The 21,310-nt window shown below is 35.5% G+C and overlaps 1 protein-coding gene and 1 long non-coding RNA gene across 2 annotated transcripts in view; both read left to right on the top strand.

The window, feature by feature from the left end:
• Positions 1-2,067: 2,067 nt before the first annotated feature.
• Positions 2,068-12,549, top strand: LOC121387107. The gene is made up of 5 exons (XM_041518130.1): positions 2,068-2,127; positions 8,972-9,226; positions 9,883-9,958; positions 11,542-11,750; positions 12,442-12,549. The coding sequence occupies exons 1-5, from the start codon at positions 2,068-2,070 to the stop codon at positions 12,547-12,549; spliced, it is 708 nt and encodes a 235-aa protein (XP_041374064.1).
• Positions 12,550-15,073: 2,524 nt separating this feature from the next.
• Positions 15,074-21,310, top strand: part of LOC121387348 — a 24,873-nt gene continuing 18,636 nt past the window's right edge. The window contains exon 1 of the long non-coding RNA XR_005959799.1: positions 15,074-15,165. This is a non-coding gene — a long non-coding RNA (uncharacterized LOC121387348). The remainder of the gene's footprint in view (positions 15,166-21,310) is intronic.

Below are 21,310 nucleotides of genomic sequence, written 5' to 3'. Positions count from 1 at the left end.
TAAGGGTGAGGGGTGGTAGTAGTTATATCCGTGGTGTTTATGTCGACTGATACGCTAATTACTACACATCCACATTTTGTTACATTGCCCCCTCTCTTGAAAAATTGTTCGCTTTGTGGAATGGCCAGTTCCACTTAGTTGATATCAGTATAAAATACCATCGTACATTCGTAACTTATCCCACTGATCTAAATGTCTTCGAATCTTTGAGCTTTCTTTTGAAACTTTGTATTGACAAGTAGTCTATGTTCGATATCTTTTAGATCGACATCTGCTGCTTGCCAATTTCTTATCACAATGGCATTGGCGTATTCTGATTCTTTGGTTTTTCCATGGACATTTGGGACATGGGCTTGACTGTGATGACTTGACAAATAATACCTATAGCATTGTTGAATTTTTAATAAATATCTTTAATCTTACAGTTTTTCCTTCTCAGGACTATGATCTTGTGTATGTATATAACTTGGATTCCTTACTGGTGTTAATATCTGTAAAGCTACTTGATGGGCGGATGCACCCAGTAGTCCAGAATAAGTAATTCCTTGTCTGCGTTTTTCATGGAAAGTTACTTCGGACTCTGGGCTACCTAGGACCATCCCATCAGGTTCAACCTCTCGGTCTTCCATATCTAACTGTCACTCTATACCACTGTTAGATATGCTCTTTAACTTTAGTTATATGGTGTGTTTAATCCTACATTCGCTGCCACCACTGTGACAAAATCCCCATCATCGTTGTTATGCGGTTATGGTGATATACCTGGTCTTTTGTGATTCGTGTCGAGCGGTGGCCACCGTAACTTATAAACTCTTTCCCCAATATTTGTACTATATTTATTCTGCATTATTGATCTCTTTCCCGTACTAAATATATATCTATAATCTGTGTTCTGTTTCTCTTTCCTGTACATGACTTCTCTTCTCTAATCTGTATTTCTTTCCTGAACTATATCTCTTTAATCTGTATTCTGTATTTCTTCCATGGACATTAACGCTCTACACTAATCTGTATTTCTTTCCTGTACATTATCTCTTTAAACTAATATGTATTTCGTCCCTGTACTATATCTCTTTAACTTACAGTGATCTTAATCCACAACACAGGCTGTCAACAAACAATTATTAATAAAACGGAGAAATATATTCTCAAATTGGTAGATGCGAGGCACACAAAGTGCAAGATAAATACAGAGAAATTATTACAGTAACTGTCCTGTAATACGAAAAAATTAAATGAAAGAAAAACAAAGTCAAGTAGAGTTAAACTCAAGAAATATATTCTTGTAAACAATTAATATTAACAATCACAATAGATTAACTACACAAAATAAATCAATTTAATATTTAGAACTGAATCATGATTTCATTATTAAATTTCTAATTACTTATATAGTTAATTTATTTATACTTATTTACACAATTCTAAGCTTTATCCTACCACGTCACTCAGTACGTCACTGTTACTCCCTTAAGGAGAGGGACGTAACTTTACCGTGAACCTAACGCTGAGCAAAATATTTAATCTGTGTCTGTAATCTTTAAATACTTTCTCGTTACATGTTCTGTGTGTATGTGCTGTATCTGTGTGATATTACTTCTTTATTTGCTGTTACCTTTGGGTCTCTTTAGTTTTTAGTTCATTAACATCTGTATGGTCCGAGAGACTGAACGCCAACAGTCGTGACGTCGCGCTTTATATACCCCGTACCAACACCTTATTTTGGCAAACAGGTCATATAAAAGATAGGAATATTCCATATACGGTAATACAGGTCACGATGAAAATAACCTTCCCTCGAATATTGCAATGAAGGTCTCATTATAAGTAGCGCATGCTATCTACCGCAAATAGTGTCAAGTTATTAATAGCACTAAGTTGTAAATGCCGGAAATTTGTAATTAATAAATACAATAAACTAATAATTAAGGAAACCACTATTTTTCTATTAACTATTGTATACTAATATATTTAAATAATTACCTAAATTATCTAAACAATAGTCCGTTTGCAACCTAATTAATCATAGCAACATGCTGAAAATTGTTCCATATTTGAAGTTCAAACATGGCGGCCCCCATGCAAATACAAATGTGCTATTTCCACAACTTCAACTGGCTAGAAATGGTAAAAATAGTAACGACAGATAGTGACTCATACAAGTTTCGATTGCATAAACATTCTATACTATTTCGTAAAGAGAAAGAGTAATAATGACATAGAAAATTTTAATATTTTCCTTGAAAAACGATTTGCGGTCAGTCGAATAACTATGAAGGCCCGTAATGGACACTTCGTCACCAAACAACAACATTATAATTACTAAACAATAAATTGAACAGATTTTTTTCCGAAATTCTGGTAATCATGGGGTCTTTATTACGGCAAATTTGGAAAATATGCACATATTAATGTTTGCAGACAATGTTACTGCTCTTGCCGACTCAATTTTACAGTTACAGCTAAACATTAAGGTTTTTAAAAAAAAAATTGTCAAGCTGCAGGAATGCAAATAAATCTTGACAAGACAAAAGTGATGGTGTTTAGGAAAGGAGGTCGTCTGCGATCTTATGAAAAATGGTTTATAATGGGGCGCGAGTCGAAACAGTATCATTATATAAATATTTGGGTATTGTGTTTATTCCAAAATTATCCTGGAATAAAGCTCAGCTGTGTCTGGCTGCTCAGGCAAACAAGTCCATGTTGACACTATTTAGATACCAAACCATGGTCGGAGATAAGTGTAGTTGATAGCTTTAAAATATTTGATACTACGATAACTCCAGTTTTAACTTATGGGTCAGAAATCTGGGGTATTACTAGAAGCAACGTAATAGAAGCCATTCAGATTAAATTTTGTAAACACCCTTTAAAGGTGGGGAAGTCAATAAAAATTATATGATATTAGGTGAGTGTGGAAGAGCTTCTCTCCAATTTATTTACGTGACTCATGCTATCAAATACTGCTGTAACTTAATACAGCTTCCTCTTTTCAGATTGCCCAGAGTTATGTCATGCTTAAATCTCTTGAAGATGCAGGTTATACTACAGGGCGACAGGCATTAAACAAATTCTTTTCAAACTTGGTTTTGGATTTGTATGGATAAGCCAGGATGTGGGAGACATCAGTAGTTTTATTAATATATTTAAGCAAAGACTATATGATATATGATACATTATACACTTTGTGAAAGTAAATGCTGGTCTACCATTAACAATTATCTTCATTAATCTGATGTCATCTCAAAACGATTTTTTAAAACTAAATTTATCAAAATTCTTATACTATGTATTTAGATTGAGAATGAATGGTGAACTTGTTTTACTCTGAATATTTATAAATGCACTGCCTTACTATTACTATAATATAAAATTAAATGGAAGACTAAATCATGTAACGCATTATCTTAAATTGTGTAAATTGATTGCATTTTAGGCTAAAGGCCTTTAACTGAATAAACTGTCTGTCTGTCTCTCTGTCTGTCTGTCTATATATACACAGTTAAATCACTCAAGACCGGACCGTATCTAAACCGGAATTATCTTAAAACCGGACGTTTTCCACGGTCCCGTGATTTACGCATCTTTTTAACACTGACGTTTACCTATCTAAACCGGAAACCTCTCTAAACTGAACACTGGACGAATAATTCAGACCAAACTCTTTACATAGTGCACTTTGTACCTCTGATAACCGGACAGTCAGACCGTTTTCAGTCATCATGGCGCCGCTAATTGTTACGATTATTGCCACTTCGCCATCTCCTGCTGCATTACCCGATGGCAAATATAGGTATAGCTGGTGCAAAATGCACATCCTCAGGTAAGTCATTAGATGTGCAATCACCATTACATATGACTAGGCACAGTATATACCAGCCGTGGTGGACTGGTTGGAACAAGAAATAGCCCTAAGGGCCCAACAACGGGGATCGATCACAAACCGACCGCACATAAAGCGAGTGCTTTACCACGGGGCTACGTCCCACCCCCAAGTAAAGATCAAGTTACAGCTTTGATATAAAGCTGGTTTATAGTTTGTAGTTTGCTTCAGAAATCGACAAAAAGCAAAGATTCTAATCCACTGGCTTCCTAATGTTTAATGTTATAAAACCGTGTCGACAAAATGTCAGTAGCGTTCCATTGCCATATTGATTTTCAATATGAAACGTCCAGATAAACTTCGCCGCATCACTAGTTGATAAAAATATAAGCACACGTTAAATGTCAAATATTCTTTATTAGATTATTGTCTGTTGAATATATACATCAAGTCGAATATGAATAGGACACCAGAAACAAACGACATAATACAACAAAAGCATTGAAAGCAATACAAAGTTTTGAAAACCCAAAACCTTCAATAAACGGACAGAATACTTGGTCCCATGTTTGTTTTTTCCAGTTTAGAGGGGTTTCGCTATATATATATATATATATATATATATATATATATATATATATATATATATATATATATATATATATATATATATATATATGTATATATGTGTGTGTGTGTGTGTGTATATATGTATATATATGTATATATGTATATATATATATATATATATATATATATATATATATATATATATATATATATATATATATCTTTATCTTATATATATCTATATCTTTATATATATGTATATATATATATATGTGTATATATATATATATATATATATATATATATATATATATATATATAGAGAGAGAGAGAGAGAGAGAGAGAGAGAGAGAGAGAGAGAGAGAGAGAGAGAGAGAGAGAGAGAGAGAGAGAGAGAGAGAGAGAGAGAGAGAGAGAGAGTTTGGTTGTTATCAGTCTTTTTTGGTGTCGCCAATATGAGATAATAGGAATAAAATTGTATTATACGAGCCTCTGGCGAACATAATACATTATTTTTATTCCTAATATATGATACTGATGATATCGAAACACACGATGTTTTTGGGTGAGGTTTTTATGACTATGAATGCATACGTCAATTTTGGAGTGTCACCCTAGTACGTTTGCTTGAAATGTCAGTAAACCTAGTGTCGTGATCTTGGATTAATGTTACATACATAATTTGCAAAGTTATCAAATTCGTAAAGTATGTTGTCTGACAAATATCACATACTTTCATTACAATATATATATATATATATATATATATATATATATATATATATATATATATATATATATATATATATATATATATATATATATTGCTTGAGTCGATACATCGCTTGTGTCGATTTGGCTAGCCGATTGTGATCAAAACGTGTATTAACTATCATATTTTTTCTTTATCTCGGTTAGTCTATACGTTTGAGTCAATATTACATTTCTGTCGATGTATCTTTTAGTCCCTATATAAACAGCAAAATACACCGACATGCCGAACAAAAAAAAAAAGATAAAGAAACCCTGGCTGTTTTGACCACCGCTCCTTTAGTCAAGGGAAGTAGATCATACATGTTGTATGTTCTTTATCATTTCAAGTTGGTCTGCCTAATCTTTGGAAAATGGTCGAAATAATTTATCGGAATTGAATGTCACATAGGTGGTTTACTATTTTAATCATACTCTGAATATTAAAACTCAAATGAACATTTTCTTTTGGTTTGGTCACAGGTAAGTACATTTTTCTTTTCGTTTTATATTTATTGTACAAAATAAGTGGAAGTTGTTGATAATGATGATGATGATGATGATGATGATGATGAAGACGATAATGCAATGTAGAAGAAGACGACTGTCAAGAAGAAACACTAAACAAGGCAAAGAAGATGAACACATAGAAAACTAATAACAATATGATAAAGAAGAAGAAGACCAATAAGAAGACGAAGAAAGCTAAGTAGAAGACAACAAAGAAGACAAACAAGACGAAGAAGACGACGAAGAAGAAAATCAATTGTTCGCCATTAGAGTCGTATATCCAGTTTGCTACTTCTTGCCATAGTTTTTTAACATAGACGCAATCAAGAAATAAGCGTCCCAGTGTTTCTGGTAACAGGTTAAAAAAGTGCACATTTCGGAGACTAAGTAATGGATTTTATATCGAAAACTATTTGTTGCCAGAATTTGATGCAATATTCTGTATTGAAACCACCGTACACTTGTGTCTCTTACATATTTAAAAAAGGTACACTATAATATATTTTCCATTCTCTTGGAGAATATTTAAAACCTTAAAAAGAGAAACTATAATTCAAGACTGTCAAAAGGGAGATTTAAGAATGATAAAATTTTCAACCTATATAACTGCATTAAAACCAACATGGATGAAAAGGCTACCTAAAACTAATTCAAACTAGATACATCTTTTATCTTCTATCATACAGTTATCCATAAGAGATTTAATTATATATGGCGATAATATTATAACAATTAAAAATAAAAATATAAACAAACCTTTTTGGGAAGATGTTTTAGATAGTTGGAGTAAAATTCAAAATAAAGAAAACATCGAAAGTATAGGAGACATAGTTGCAATGAATATTTGGTATACTAGTAAAATATTAAAAGACAGAAAACCCATTTTATACAAAATATAGATCGAAAAGGAAATATTTTTTTATAAATGACATAATTAACGAAGAAGGCCGCTTTTTTAACAATAGTTGAATTTATAGCTAAATATAGCATATCGACAAACTTTCTAGAATATGGATCATCGTCAATGCAGTAAAATATTTTAGTGCAAAGTATGGAAAACAAAATTGCCAGACCCAAACGTTTATGCCTAATCTTTCTCCAGTCTTTCCTCAAAAATTAAAAACATTTTAAAAAGATATACAGGGTTGCAAAGAACAATACTAAATATTAAGTCATACATCCATAATTCCAAAATCGCAAATACAATTTTAGAGAAAAAAGGTTTTAAATGTTCATCAAAAGAATGGAAAATATATTATAGTATATATTTTAAATGTGTAAGAGACACAGGTGTACGGTGGTTTCAATACAGAATATTGTATCAAATTCTTGCAACAAATAGTTTTCTATATATAATCCATTATTTAGCCTCCGAAAAATTCCCTTTTTGTAACCTGTTACCAGAAACACTAAAACCCTTATTTCATGATTGCGTCCATCTTAAAAAGCTATGGCAAGATGTAGCAAACAGGATATACGACTCTAATGGCGAACAACTTATTTTCAATAAAGATATAGTTATTTTGGGATTGCTTAATTAAACCAATAGCAATTTTTTAAACTGGTTGATTATTAATATAAAATATTATATATATTCTACAAAAGAAATGCAAAAACAGAAGCTAAATTCAAAAACATTACAAAAGGGACTTAAAAACAAATAAGAAATTGAAAAATGTATTCTGCTTAAAAATTACGAATATGAATTGTTTAGACAAATATAGGATAAAGTGGTATAATTTATTTCACTGACAACTCTACTTACATATAAACTGTGTTTTTTTATACATAGCTTAGAAATAGATATCATTTTATCATGTGTGTCTTTGTATGTGTGTGTGTGTGTGTGTGTGTGCGTGTGTATGTGTGTGTATTTGTGTGTGCATACGTGTGAGTGTGTGTATGTGTGTATGTGTGTGCATACGTGTGAGTGTGTATACATATGAAATGATATATAATTATATGTATGTAAAACATTTTACTATTGATGTACATGTTACTTTAAGTACTCGTGTATATATATATATATAAATAATTGCAAGTCAGTGAATTCGGGGCTCCTCAACCCAGACACTGTGAAGAATCTCTGGAAACAATAAAATATTAAGTTGGGGAAAAAAGAAGAAAAAAACAACAACATCATTACGATGATGATGAAGAAGAATATGGTGAAGAAGAAAAAATTATGATGAAGGAGAAGAACATGACGACGAAGATGATGAAAAATAAGACAATTATAAAAAAAAAAAAAAAAGACGATGACGAAGAAGAAGGCAATGAACAAGGAAAAAACGATGATGATGAAGAAGAAGACGACGAAAAAGAAAAGACTATGATGAAGGAAAAACAGTGAAGAAGGAGAAAATGACGATGAAGGAGAAAATGACGATGAAGGAGAAAACGATAATGAAGAAGAAAAATGACGATGAAGAAGAAGACGATGAAGGAGAAGTTGATGAAGAAGGAGAAAATGACTATGAAGGAGACAACGATGATGAAGAAGAAAAATGCCGATGAAAAAGAAGACGATGCATGAGAAGATGATGAAGAAGAAAAATGACGATGAAGAAGAAGACGACAAAGGAGAAGATGATGAAGATGGAGAAAATATCGATGAAGTAGAAGAAGAAAAAGAACAGTAAGAGCAGGGAAACCAAAATACACAGACTTATCTACAAAATACACAGACAGATCTACAAAATACACAAACATATCTACAAAAGAAGAAAAAAGAAACCCAGGCTGATTTGTCCGTCGTTCCTTGATACAAGCGAACAGTTACTAGATCATACATGTTTTTTGTTCTTTATCATTTCAAGTTGGTCTGCCTAATCTATGGAAATTGGTCTGAATGATTTATTGGAACTGAATGTCCCACAGGAGGTTTAATATTGTTCTCATACTCTGAAATTTAGAACTCAAATGAAAATTTGTTTTGGTTTGATCACAGGTAAGTACATTTGCTTTTTCGTTTTGTTATTTATGGTATACGGAGTATATGGTAGTGGTGGTGGTTATGGCGATGATGGCGATGATGGTGATGATAATGATGATGATGATGTTGGTGGTGTTGATGATGATGATGTTGGTGATGTTAATAGTGATGACGTTGATTATAATGATGATGGTAGTGGTGGTGATGACGATGATGATGATGATGATGATGAAGGTTCAAGTGCACTGTCCACAGCGCACATACCCATTGCGTATTGTTCGCTGGTCACAGGTGATGATATATGCAAGATTAATCCTAGTTTAAATATTCGTAAACATATTTTTACAATAATCTCAAATATATATTTAATACACTACTTACAGATAATCATGAGACGTTTGACATCAAACCTGGTGGTCTGGTTGCTGATCTATATCTGTCTGCGTAACATTGATGGATTCCATACTAATATTTATTACGCTGAAGACATCAACAAACAGTCGTTTTCCTACACAAAATCTATCCCAAACGTACCGTCGAAAATATCCTGTGCGGTGTCTTGCGCCAGAGACCCAAATTCATGCCAATCCTGGTACTACAACAGACAAGAAGAAACCTGCCGTATTCGAACTGGCGAGGTGAGTGTGACAACATTGTAAGGTGTATAAAACAATCATGTGAAAATCGGCAGAATTTACGAAAAAGGTATAAGAAAGAAAAGAATGAATTAAAGACAAACAAACAATCAATAAAACAAACAACAAATAAAGAAACAAAGAAAGAAAGAATTAAAGACAAACAATAAAACAAACAACAAATAAAGAAACAAAGAAAGAAAGAAAGAATTAAAAACAAACAATCAATAAAACAAACAACAAATAAATAAAGCAAGAAAGAAAGAAAGAATTAAAGACAAACAAACAATCAATAAAACAAACAACAAATAAAGAAACAAAGAAAGAAAAAAAGAAAACCTTATCACACAAAAACACGTTTTACTTTTTGAAAATCCATAAAACATCCCCATCAAAATTTAAAATTAGCAGAACAATAAAAAGATATACATAAATAAATTAATCAATGAAAAGCGTATTAAACTAAAATTGTTTTATTGTTTTAAAATCTAACAATCTATATAATTATGAGAGAAAGAAGAGTTGATCAGACTATTTAATAATACAGAAAAAAGTAATTTGGGTTTAAACGAAGGTTTAAAATATTAAATTCCAATCTATATAGTTACTTGTGTGGAACCTCGTCTGTGTCATAATGTTTTCAAATACACTGTTTTCAGAACAATGCACCAGTGAAATTCGACAATTCTGATCATCAAGGACGGAAACAATGGGTCTTAATGAACCCACCTAAAGGTAAAGGTTACATAGGGATCGAAATTGGCTGATATTTCTGCCGGATATTCGGTCCGATAAGTTGTTGTTTTTTTGGCTCGAATCAAAACTTTCAGGATCAAACATAATTGATTCAAACTAAAGTGTGAATATCAACCTTAAATAATTGGCTGTCCGAAGAGACTACAGGGTGTGAACATCTATGTCTCGTTCCAGCTAGTGCACCACGGCTGGTATGTCAAAGTCCGTGGTATGTGCCATCCTGTCTACGTGATGGTGCACATAAAAGATTGCATTGCTAGTAATGAACAAATGTAGCCAGTTTCCTCCCTAAGAATATATGTCAAAATTACCAAATGACCAAAATAAAATAACACACCGTTTTCCTCCCGACTATCTGACATGACATCTTACAACACTACTCAACTACTTAAAACACTCAAACCCCCCATCTGTAGATCTGACCAAAGCCGTTTTTAACGAAATTGTCTTAGTTCGTATCAGATCTTCTAACGGAGATGTCTTTGTTGAAAGTAAGATCTATTTTCAGACAAATTAGTCTTTTATCATTTCCAGGTTTTTTTTTTTTTTTTAACTAGCCCGCCGGACCAGAACCACCTAAAACTAGCCCGCCAGAATTTCTACTAGTCTATAGAACAATATATCGTTATGGACTGGTAATTGCAATTTTTAACTTGACCGTCAGAATTCTTACACACATTTGATGAGTGGGCGAGTACTTTCTGTATCCCTGCATTCCTATTTTACTACAGACTTACGTCTAGGAAAGATGTTTTAAGATATATGTTTTACTCTGAGCTTTCAGCATTTCTAGCTCACTGTAAAGATATGTAGTCAGATCTATTTTCAATCAGCTTGTTCTTTCATAACGTTTAGGTCACTGTAGAGTTCCGTTTCTGATAAATATAGTAAGATCATTTTTTTCAACTGATTGTTCTTTTATTATTAATATATCACGACAGAATTCCGTTTGTAAAAGATGTAGTAAGGTCTATTTTAAGTCAGCGTGTTCTTTATTATGTTCTAGCTCTCTACAGAGTTTTGATTGTAAAAAATGTTGTAAGATCTTGTTTCAATCACTTTGTTCTTTCATAATGTTTAGGTCTCTATAGAGGTTCGTTTGTAAAACATATAGTAAGATATATATTTAAGTCCGCTTATTCTTTGTTCATTTTTAGCAGACATTAAAAAAAAGAAAGAAAGAAATGTTTTATTTAACGACGCACTCAGCACATGTTAAGTACGGTTATATGGCGTCAGACATATGGTTAAGGACCACACAGATAGAGAGAGGAAACCCGCTGTCGCCACTTCATGGGCTACTCTTTTCGATTAGCAGGAAGGGTTCTTTTATATGCACCACCCACAGACAGGGTAGTACATACCACGACCTTACATATACCAGTTGTGGTGCACTGGCTGGAACAAGAAATAGCCCAATGGGTCCACCGACGGGGATCTATCCCAAACTGACCGCGTATCAAGCGAACGCTTTACCACTGGGCTATGTCCCGCCCTAGCAGCCATTAGAGTCTAGCTTGTATGATCTATTTTAATTCAACTTGTTCTTTCATCATTTCTAGTTCACTGTAGAGTTCCATTTGTGAACAATGTGACGTCAGCTGTAGATCGAATCACGAAGAATGACGGAAACGTCCCGTGCGAGCCCGACTTCTGCTTCTTTGAGACGGACCAGACGTTCGAATGCCGAAAAACTGGAAGTTGGACGCAGAAGTGTGGTGGATGTAAGCAGACTGTGTGGCGACATTTTACAACCTTATCTGGTGAACAGGTGACTTACAAATTATGAATACCTCGATTGATCATTAACGTAAACCTACACCCTGTGTAAGTCGCTTTTATCTTGAGTTTTGTCTACGACGTGACGAACGCCTTAGGTCTAATGACATGCTTCAAACTGGTAAAGTTCAGCGTGATGTAGTCAATTTGTTCAATGTTTCGCCGTCTGTGATCTGCAGACAATGGAGCAGATACCTGCAGACCCAAAATGTTGATAATCGACAACGTTTAGGGCATCCCAGGTCAACCACACGAGTCCAAGATGGATCCATCAGAACCCAGGTTCTACTAAATCGAGCTCGATCAGCGCGCTGTACATTGACGCCAGGCTACGTGAATCCTAGTGACGGGTCAGACGATTAGAAATCGTCTGCATGCAGCTCATCTATATGTTCGACGACCACGTGTTGTGCCACCGTTACGGAATCGCCACATGGTAAACAGGCGCCAATGGTGTAGACAGCGTACAGACTGTGGTAATTACCGATGGTATCATGTAATGTTTATTGACCAGTCCAGATTCATTATGGACTTCCTGTATAGGCGTGGTCGCGTTTGACGACGTCGAAATGAACGCCAAACAAACGTTAACATCAGGCCACATAATAGATTTGGTGGCGGTTCAATTATGATGTGGGGTGGCATCATTATGACGGACAGAACACCACTCTGTATTGCTCAAGGGAAGGTCACTGCTCAGTTCTACCGAGACTGTCGGTGCGATTGTTGTTCCGTTTGTTCGCTATGCAGCAAAACGTTACCAGAATGCCACGGCCAGCAATGAACCCTAACTTTTCACCCATGGAGCCTGCCTGGGACATGATCGGGAGATATGTACGGCGACGTCAACGGCCACAGGCTACTTTAGCTGAACTTGGTCAGGCGTTGAATGTGCAGTTTGATAGACTTCCTCAAATCGTCATTGTCAGACTGATACGTAGCATGCCACGTCGAATAAACAAATGTTTGATGAATTGTGGGGTATTACCAATCATTCGTCAAAATACGTGAACGTTAAATTTAAAAATTTCATCCCTATCTTTTTAAAGGTCATTTTAAGCCATACAATCTGCTGAACTGTTGGTTGTTACTTCTTTTCAATTTCTTCATTATTATCATGCATCTATTCCTAACCAGTGATACCTCTTTAGGGTGTATACTACCAAATCAAATCCCATAGACGACAATAGTAACATATGCGGCTAAAACTCCTACCTGCAACATATCAACCGACATAAACGCCACGGATATAAATACTACCACCCCTTACACTTAAAGTGAATCAGAAAAAAATGGGGGTCAAGCTGCTCGTTTCTGAGATAACGGGTAGCGTCTATGACTACCCTAGTTTCGCACAAAATTCGAGTACTTTTTTTTACAGGTACCCCATACATGTTTCAAGCACAAGGCTACTTGACACATTGGTACTAGATGAAATAAAATTGCACATTTATTTTACCCAGATGAAACTATTATTTTTTACAACCAACACACTCACATTTATAACCAATCACAGGACTTGTGGTGTTCACTTCTCTATCAAAAGTTGGGTGCACCTCGAACTTTGACCCAGCCGGAAGTTATTTGGTATAGTACTACCTATAATTGGATTAACTGGATGCAGTTTCCTACATTCCCCTACCTATGACGGAAAAACTAACGAAAGTTCAGTTTTGGTAATATGATTTCTTTGATCTGTAAAAGAAATGTCATAACATTTGACACATAGCTACCTCAATGTACTGTCTAAAGAATCTTTACTTAAAATTGGGTCAACCGCGAGCACGTGCGAAGATGCATGCTTTTTACCGATTTGTCAGGAAAATATACATCCGGGCCACTACTACGTGCTATGGACTTGAACACCATACCAAATCGAAGTTTTGAACAGTACACATCGAGTGCACAGCATTTCATTTCAACACGATTGAAAAGCAAAATGCCGCGAATGTTACAAGTTGATAGGGGTAGGGCTATTGCTCTAATTATGCAGGGGTAACCTCAACGTCGCGTCGCCCAGCAATTTGGGGTACATTAGTTAACGATAGCACGTTTAGTTGGGCGTCTCAGAGCCACAGGAAAGATTAGATGATCGTTCCATGAGAGGACGTCCGCGTGTTAGGTTGCCACGTCAAGATAAATGTATACATCTCGCACACCTCCGTAACCGATTTCAGACGGTTACAGAGACAACAAGTAAGGTTTTGTGAACTCATGGTTGCCCAGTGTTTCCACGAACGGTTGCGATTGGGTTGCACGGGCCGAATCATCATGTCTCACATCCTTCCATTTATCCATGCGCGTAACCTTACGTTGCAGCAGGATAAGGTTTTGACTTCCTCACCGAAAACAATTTCCCAGTGTTCGATTGGCCACCCTACAGTCCAGATTTGAAACCGATCGAACATTTATGAGACAAGGTGGACAGGACTGGAGGGTCAGGAAGCCGTCAACGTCCTAAACAACATCGCTCAGCTCACGCAGACCCTTCTGTATGAGTGGAATAACATCCCACAAAGGACCATAAACTTGATATGGATTAGAAATGTAGCAGGATACCCATATTTCAACGTTATCCATGCAAACGTCCATGTTTTATTTAACCACGCACTCAACACATTTTATTTACGGTTATATGGCGTCGGACATATATGGTACATAAGGAGAGGAAACTCGCTGTCGCCACTTCATGGGCTACTCTTTTGGATTAGCAGCAAGGGATTTTTTGTATGCACCATTCCACAGACAGGATAACACATACCACGGCCTTTGTGGTGCACTGGATGCAGCGAGAAATAGCCCAAATGAGCCAACCGACAGGGATCGATCTCAGACCGACCGCTCTATTCAGAAATGAAAACATAACCTAAAAATCCAAACAATGAAATGATCATTAATAAAACACAATATTTACCACCGATAAAAAAATAAAATGCATTTGTTTTTTCTGTCAGTATATATGGTAGGCGAGAAGGTATTCATCACGGGTAGGCAGACCTAGTACTCTGGGCATCGGTAAAATTATGAAATAAAATGGGGGTTTTCAGTATTTGTTTTACACTGTATGTAGGATTGCAGAATAAATAAAGTAACTGTTTACCTTTTTAAGATATCGGCTTTACCATGCATAGGGAAAGTTTACTTGCTGCCTGCAGAGACGATTTATCTAAAACATTCAATAAACAATGGCATGAAATTTAGCCCTATCTCTTAATATAGAGGTGTACTCATTCAGGGGCGGATTTTGGAGGGGTTCAACCCTCCCACCGTCATTATAATATTGTAGATCCAGCCTTATTTTGGTATTGTTTACAGGATAATAGATTAACGGTGGCAATTCCGACTCCGATTACTCGTGGATGGAGCGTCAGCTGGAAGGGGAAGCGGATTACTAATGACGTTTCGAGGTACACACACACACACACACACACACACACACACACACACACACGGGATGACGGACGCACACACACACACACACACACACACACACACACACACACACACAAACACACACACCGACGAGCAGACACACGCACACACTCAGGAACGGGTGGATAGACACAAGGACGGGCTGACACACACGTACGGGCGGAAACACACGAATGGGTAGACACACACACATGGACGGGTGGGCGCACACACGGTCAGGCAGACACACACGGATGGGTCGACACGCACATGCACTGGTGGACACACACCCGGATGGGCGGACACACACGAACGGGTGGAGACAGACACGGACGGCCGGACACACGGACGGGTGGACACACAGACTGATGGGCGGACACACACACGGCCGGGCGGACACACACGGACGGGCGGACACACACACGGACGGGCGGACACACATACAAATGAAATGTATCGTGTGGCGTTTCCTTATGAGGAAAATTAAGCAGAGCGCCCCAGCCCCTCCCCCCTCCCCCAACTTGTAAAACTGAAGACATTAATATGAATTATGCCCGCTACCAGATGTTGTGCTCTCCCCGCCCCCACCCCACCCTCCAATCCAGATATCGTCCCTATGGACCTGTACCAGAAGCAGTATCATGAAGAATCGGATAGAAATACTTACTTTCCTTAATTTGGAGAAATATTCGATCTAATTAATAATAAATTAAATGATATACATTTTATTTTAAATGGTTTCATAAGAAACAATTTTGTAAATTTTTAAAATTCAAAAAGTGCAATAAATATATTTTGATGCATGAATTAATCAACGCTTTAAATAGAATTTGCAAACGTAAATCTCAAGGATGTAAAACATTTATTTCATAAAATTATGTCTATTAAAAATGAAGAAGTATGGAAAGTATCAATAGAAAACGGAAAATTACTTCCGTGAGTACAAATGTGATGTATCCCAGTTCTCTAACACGGGTGAGTTTATTGAACATTATAACCAGTACAAATGTGATGTATCCCAGTTCTCTAAAACGGGTGAGTTTATTAAACATTATAACCAGTACAAATGTGATGTATCCCAGTTCTCTAACACGGGTGAGTTTATTAAACATTATAACCAGTACAAATGTGATGTATCCCAGTTCTCTAACACGGGTGAGTTTATTAAACATTATAACCAGTACAAATGTGATGTATCCCAGTTCTCTAACACGGGTGAGTTTATTGAACATTATAACCAGTACAAATGTGATGTATCCCAGTTCTCTAACACGGGTGAGTTTATTGAACATTATAACCAGTACAAATGTGATGTATCCCAGTTCTCTAACACTGGTGAGTTTATTGAACATTATAACCAGTACAAATGTGATGTATCCCATTTCTCTAACACAGGTGAGTTTATTGAACATTATAACCAGTACAAATGTGATGTATCCCAGTTCTCTAACACGGGTGAATTTATTAAAAATTATAACCAGTACAAATGTGATGTATCCCAGTTCTCTAACACGGGTGAATTTATTAAACATTATAACCAGTACAAATGTGATGTATCCCAGTTCTCTAACACGGGTGAATTTATTGAACATTATAACCAGTACAAATGTGATGTATCCCAGTTCTCTAACACGGGTGAGTTTATTGAACATTATAACCAGTACAAATGTGATGTATCCCAGTTCTCTAACACGGGTGAGTTTATTGAACATTATAACCAGTACAAATGTGATGTATCCCAGTTCTCTAACACGGGTGAATTTATTGAACATTATAACCAGTACAAATGTGATGTATCCCAGTTCTCTAACACGGGTGAGTTTATTGAACATTATAACCAGTACAAATGTGATGTATCCCAGTTCTCTAACACGGGTGAGTTTATTAAACATTATAACCAGTACAAATGTGATGTATCCCAGTTCTCTAACACGGGTGATGTTTATTGAACATTATAACCAGTACAAATGTGATGTATCCCAGTTCTCTAACACGGGTGAGTTTATTGAACATTATAACCACTACAAATGTGATGTATCCCAGTTCTCTAACACGGGTGATTTATTGAACATTATAACCAGTACAAATGTGATGTATCCTAGTTCTCTAACACTAGTTTATTAAACATATTAACCAGTACAAATGTGATGTATCCCAGTTCTCTAACACGAGTGAATTTATTGAACATTATAACCAGTACAAATGTGATGTATCCCAGTTCTCTTACACGAGTGAATGTATTGAACATTATAACCACTACAAATGTGATGTATCCCAGTTCTCTAACACGAGTGAATTTATTAAACATTATAACCAGTACAAATGTGATGTATCCCAGTTCTCTAACACGAGTGAATTTATTAAACATTATAACCAGTACAAATGTGATGTATCCCAGTTCTCTAACACGGGTGAGTTTATTGAACATTATAACCAGTACAAATGTGATGTATCCCAGTTCTCTAACACTAGTTTATTAAACATATTAACCAGTACAAATGTGATGTATCCCAGTTCTCTAACACGGGTGAATTTATTAAACATTATAACCAGTACAAATGTGATGTATCCCAGTTCTCTAACACGGGTGAATTTATTAAACATATTAACCAGTACAAATGTGATGTATCCCAGTTCTCTAACACGGGTGAATTTATTGAACATTATAACCAGTACAAATGTGATGTATCCCAGTTCTCTAACACGGGTGAGTTTATTGAACATTATAACCAGTACAAATGTGATGTATCCTAGTTCTCTAACACTAGTTTATTAAACATTATAACCAGTACAAATGTGATGTATCCCAGTTCTCTAACACGGGTGAGTTTATTAAACATTATAACCAGTACAAATGTGATGTATCCCAGTTCTCTAACACTAGTTTATTAAACATTATAACCAGTACAAATGTGATGTATCCCAGTTCTCTAACACGGGTGAGTTTATTAAACATTATAACCAGTACAAATGTGATGTATCCCAGTTCTCTAACACGGGTGAGTTTATTAAACATTATAACCAGTACAAATGTGATGTATCCCAGTTCTCTAACACGGGTGAGTTTATTGAACATTATAACCAGTACAAATGTTATGTATCCCAGTTCTCTAACACGGGTGAGTTTATTGAACATTATAACCAGTACAAATGTGATGTATCCCAGTTCTCTAACACGGGTGAGTTTATTGAACATTATAACCAGTACAAATGTGATGTATCCCAGTTCTCTAACACGGGTGAGTTTATTGAACATTATAACCAGTACAAATGTGATGTATCCCAGTTCTCTAACACGAGTGAATTTATTGAACATTATAACCAGTACAAATGTGATGTATCCCAGTTCTAACCAGTACACTGAGTCCCAGTTTATTGAACATTATAACCAGTACAAATGTGATGTATCCCAGTTCTCTAACACGAGTGAATTTATTAAACATTATAACCAGTACAAATGTGATGTATCCCAGTTCTCTAACACGGGTGAGTTTATTAAACATTATAACCAGTACAAATGTGATGTATCCCAGTTCTCTAACACTAGTTTATTAAACATATTAACCAGTACAAATGTGATGTATCCCAGTTCTCTAACACGGGTGAATTTATTAAACATTATAACCAGTACAAATGTGATGTATCCCAGTTCTCTAACACGGGTGAGTTTATTAAACATTATAACCAGTACAAATGTGATGTATCCCAGTTCTCTAACACGGGTGAATTTATTAAACATTATAACCAGTACAAATGTGATGTATCCCAGTTCTCTAACACGGGTGAGTTTATTGAACATTATAACCAGTACAAATGTGATGTATCCCAGTTCTCTAACACTAGTTTATTAAACATTATAACCAGTACAAATGTGATGTATCCCAGTTCTCTAACACGGGTGAGTTTATTAAACATTATAACCAGTACAAATGTGATGTATCCCAGTTCTCTAACACGGGTGAGTTTATTGAACATTATAACCAGTACAAATGTGATGTATCCCAGTTCTCTAACACGGGTGAGTTTATTAAACATTATAACCAGTACAAATGTGATGTATCCCAGTTCTCTAACACGGGTGAGTTTATTGAACATTATAACCAGTACAAATGTGATGTATCCCAGTTCTCTAACACGGGTGAGTTTATTGAACATTATAACCAGTACAAATGTGATGTATCCCAGTTCTCTAACACGGGTGAGTTTATTGAACATTATAACCAGTACAAATGTGATGTATCCCAGTTCTCTAACACGGGTGAGTTTATTAAACATTATAACCAGTACAAATGTGATGTATCCCAGTTCTCTAACACGGGTGAGTTTATTAAACATTATAACCAGTACAAATGTGATGTATCCCAGTTCTCTAACACGGGTGAATTTATTAAACATTATAACCAGTACAAATGTGATGTATCCCAGTTCTCTAACACGGGTGAGTTTATTAAACATTATAACCAGTACAAATGTGATGTATCCCAGTTCTCTAACACGGGTGAGTTTATTGAACATTATAACCAGTACAAATGTGATGTATCCCAGTTCTCTAACACGGGTGAGTTTATTGAACATTATAACCAGTACAAATGTGATGTATCCCAGTTCTCTAACACGGGTGAGTTTATTGAACATTATAACCAGTACAAATGTGATGTATCCCAGTTCTCTAACACGGGTGAATTTATTGAACATTATAACCAGTACAAATGTGATGTATCCCAGTTCTCTAACACGGGTGATGTTTATTGAACATTATAACCAGTACAAATGTGATGTATCCCAGTTCTCTAACACGGGTGAGTTTATTAAACATTATAACCAGTACAAATGTGATGTATCCCAGTTCTCTAACACGAGTGAATTTATTGAACATTATAACCAGTACAAATGTGATGTATCCCAGTTCTCTAACACGAGTGAATTTATTGAACATTATAACCAGTACAAATGTGATGTATCCCAGTTCTCTAACACGAGTGAATTTATTGAACATTATAACCAGTACAAATGTGATGTATCCCAGTTCTCTAACACGGGTGAGTTTATTGAACATTATAACCAGTACAAATGTGATGTATCCCAGTTCTCTAACACGAGTGAATTTATTGAACATTATAACCAGTACAAATGTGATGTATCCCAGTTCTCTAACACGAGTGAATTTATTAAACATTATAACCAGTACAAATGTGATGTATCCCAGTTCTCTAACACGGGTGAATTTATTAAACATTATAACCAGTACAAATGTGATGTATCCCAGTTCTCTAACACGGGTGAATTTATTGAACATTATAACCAGTACAAATGTGATGTATCCCAGTTCTCTAACACGGGTGAGTTTATTGAACATTATAACCAGTACAAATGTGATGTATCCTAGTTCTCTAACACTAGTTTATTAAACATTATAACCAGTACAAATGTGATGTATCCCAGTTCTCTAACACGGGTGAGTTTATTAAACATTATAACCAGTACAAATGTGATGTATCCCAGTTCTCTAACACGGGTGAATTTATTAAACATTATAACCAGTACAAATGTGATGTATCCCAGTTCTCTAACACGGGTGAGTTTATTAAACATTATAACCAGTACAAATGTGATGTATCCCAGTTCTCTAACACGGGTGATGTTTATTGAACATTATAACCAGTACAAATGTGATGTATCCCAGTTCTCTAACACGGGTGAGTTTACTGAACATTATAACCAGTACAAATGTGATGTATCCCAGTTCTCTAACACGAGTGAATTTATTGAACATTATAACCAGTACAAATGTGATGTATCCTAGTTCTCTAACACTAGTTTATTAAACATATTAACCAGTACAAATGTGATGTATCCCAGTTCTCTAACACGAGTGAATTTATTGAACATTATAACCAGTACAAATGTGATGTATCCCAGTTCTCTAACACGAGTGAATTTATTAAACATTATAACCAGTACAAATGTGATGTATCCCAGTTCTCTAACACGGGTGAGTTTATTGAACATTATAACCAGTACAAATGTGATGTATCCCAGTTCTCTAACACGGGTGAGTTTATTGAACATTATAACCAGTACAAATGTGATGTATCCCAGTTCTCTAACACGGGTGAATTTATTGAACATTATAACCAGTAG

Source organism: Gigantopelta aegis, chromosome 13, assembly GCF_016097555.1.
Source record: "Gigantopelta aegis isolate Gae_Host chromosome 13, Gae_host_genome, whole genome shotgun sequence".
NCBI classification, from domain to species: domain Eukaryota; kingdom Metazoa; phylum Mollusca; class Gastropoda; order Neomphalida; family Peltospiridae; genus Gigantopelta; species Gigantopelta aegis.
This window is presented reverse-complemented; position numbering and strand designations above follow the sequence as displayed.

Bases quoted from the DNA above. Each gene is read 5' to 3' on its own strand.
- LOC121387107 (XM_041518130.1), top strand. From the start codon at position 2,068: ATGGCGGCCCCCATGCAAATACAAATGTGCTATTTCCACAACTTCAAC. The intron at 9,227-9,882 runs GTGAGTGTGACA...CACTGTTTTCAG, and splicing joins GCCGTATTCGAACTGGCGAG to AACAATGCACCAGTGAAATT. The intron at 9,959-11,541 runs GTAAAGGTTACA...CATCATTTCTAG, and splicing joins CTTAATGAACCCACCTAAAG to TTCACTGTAGAGTTCCATTT.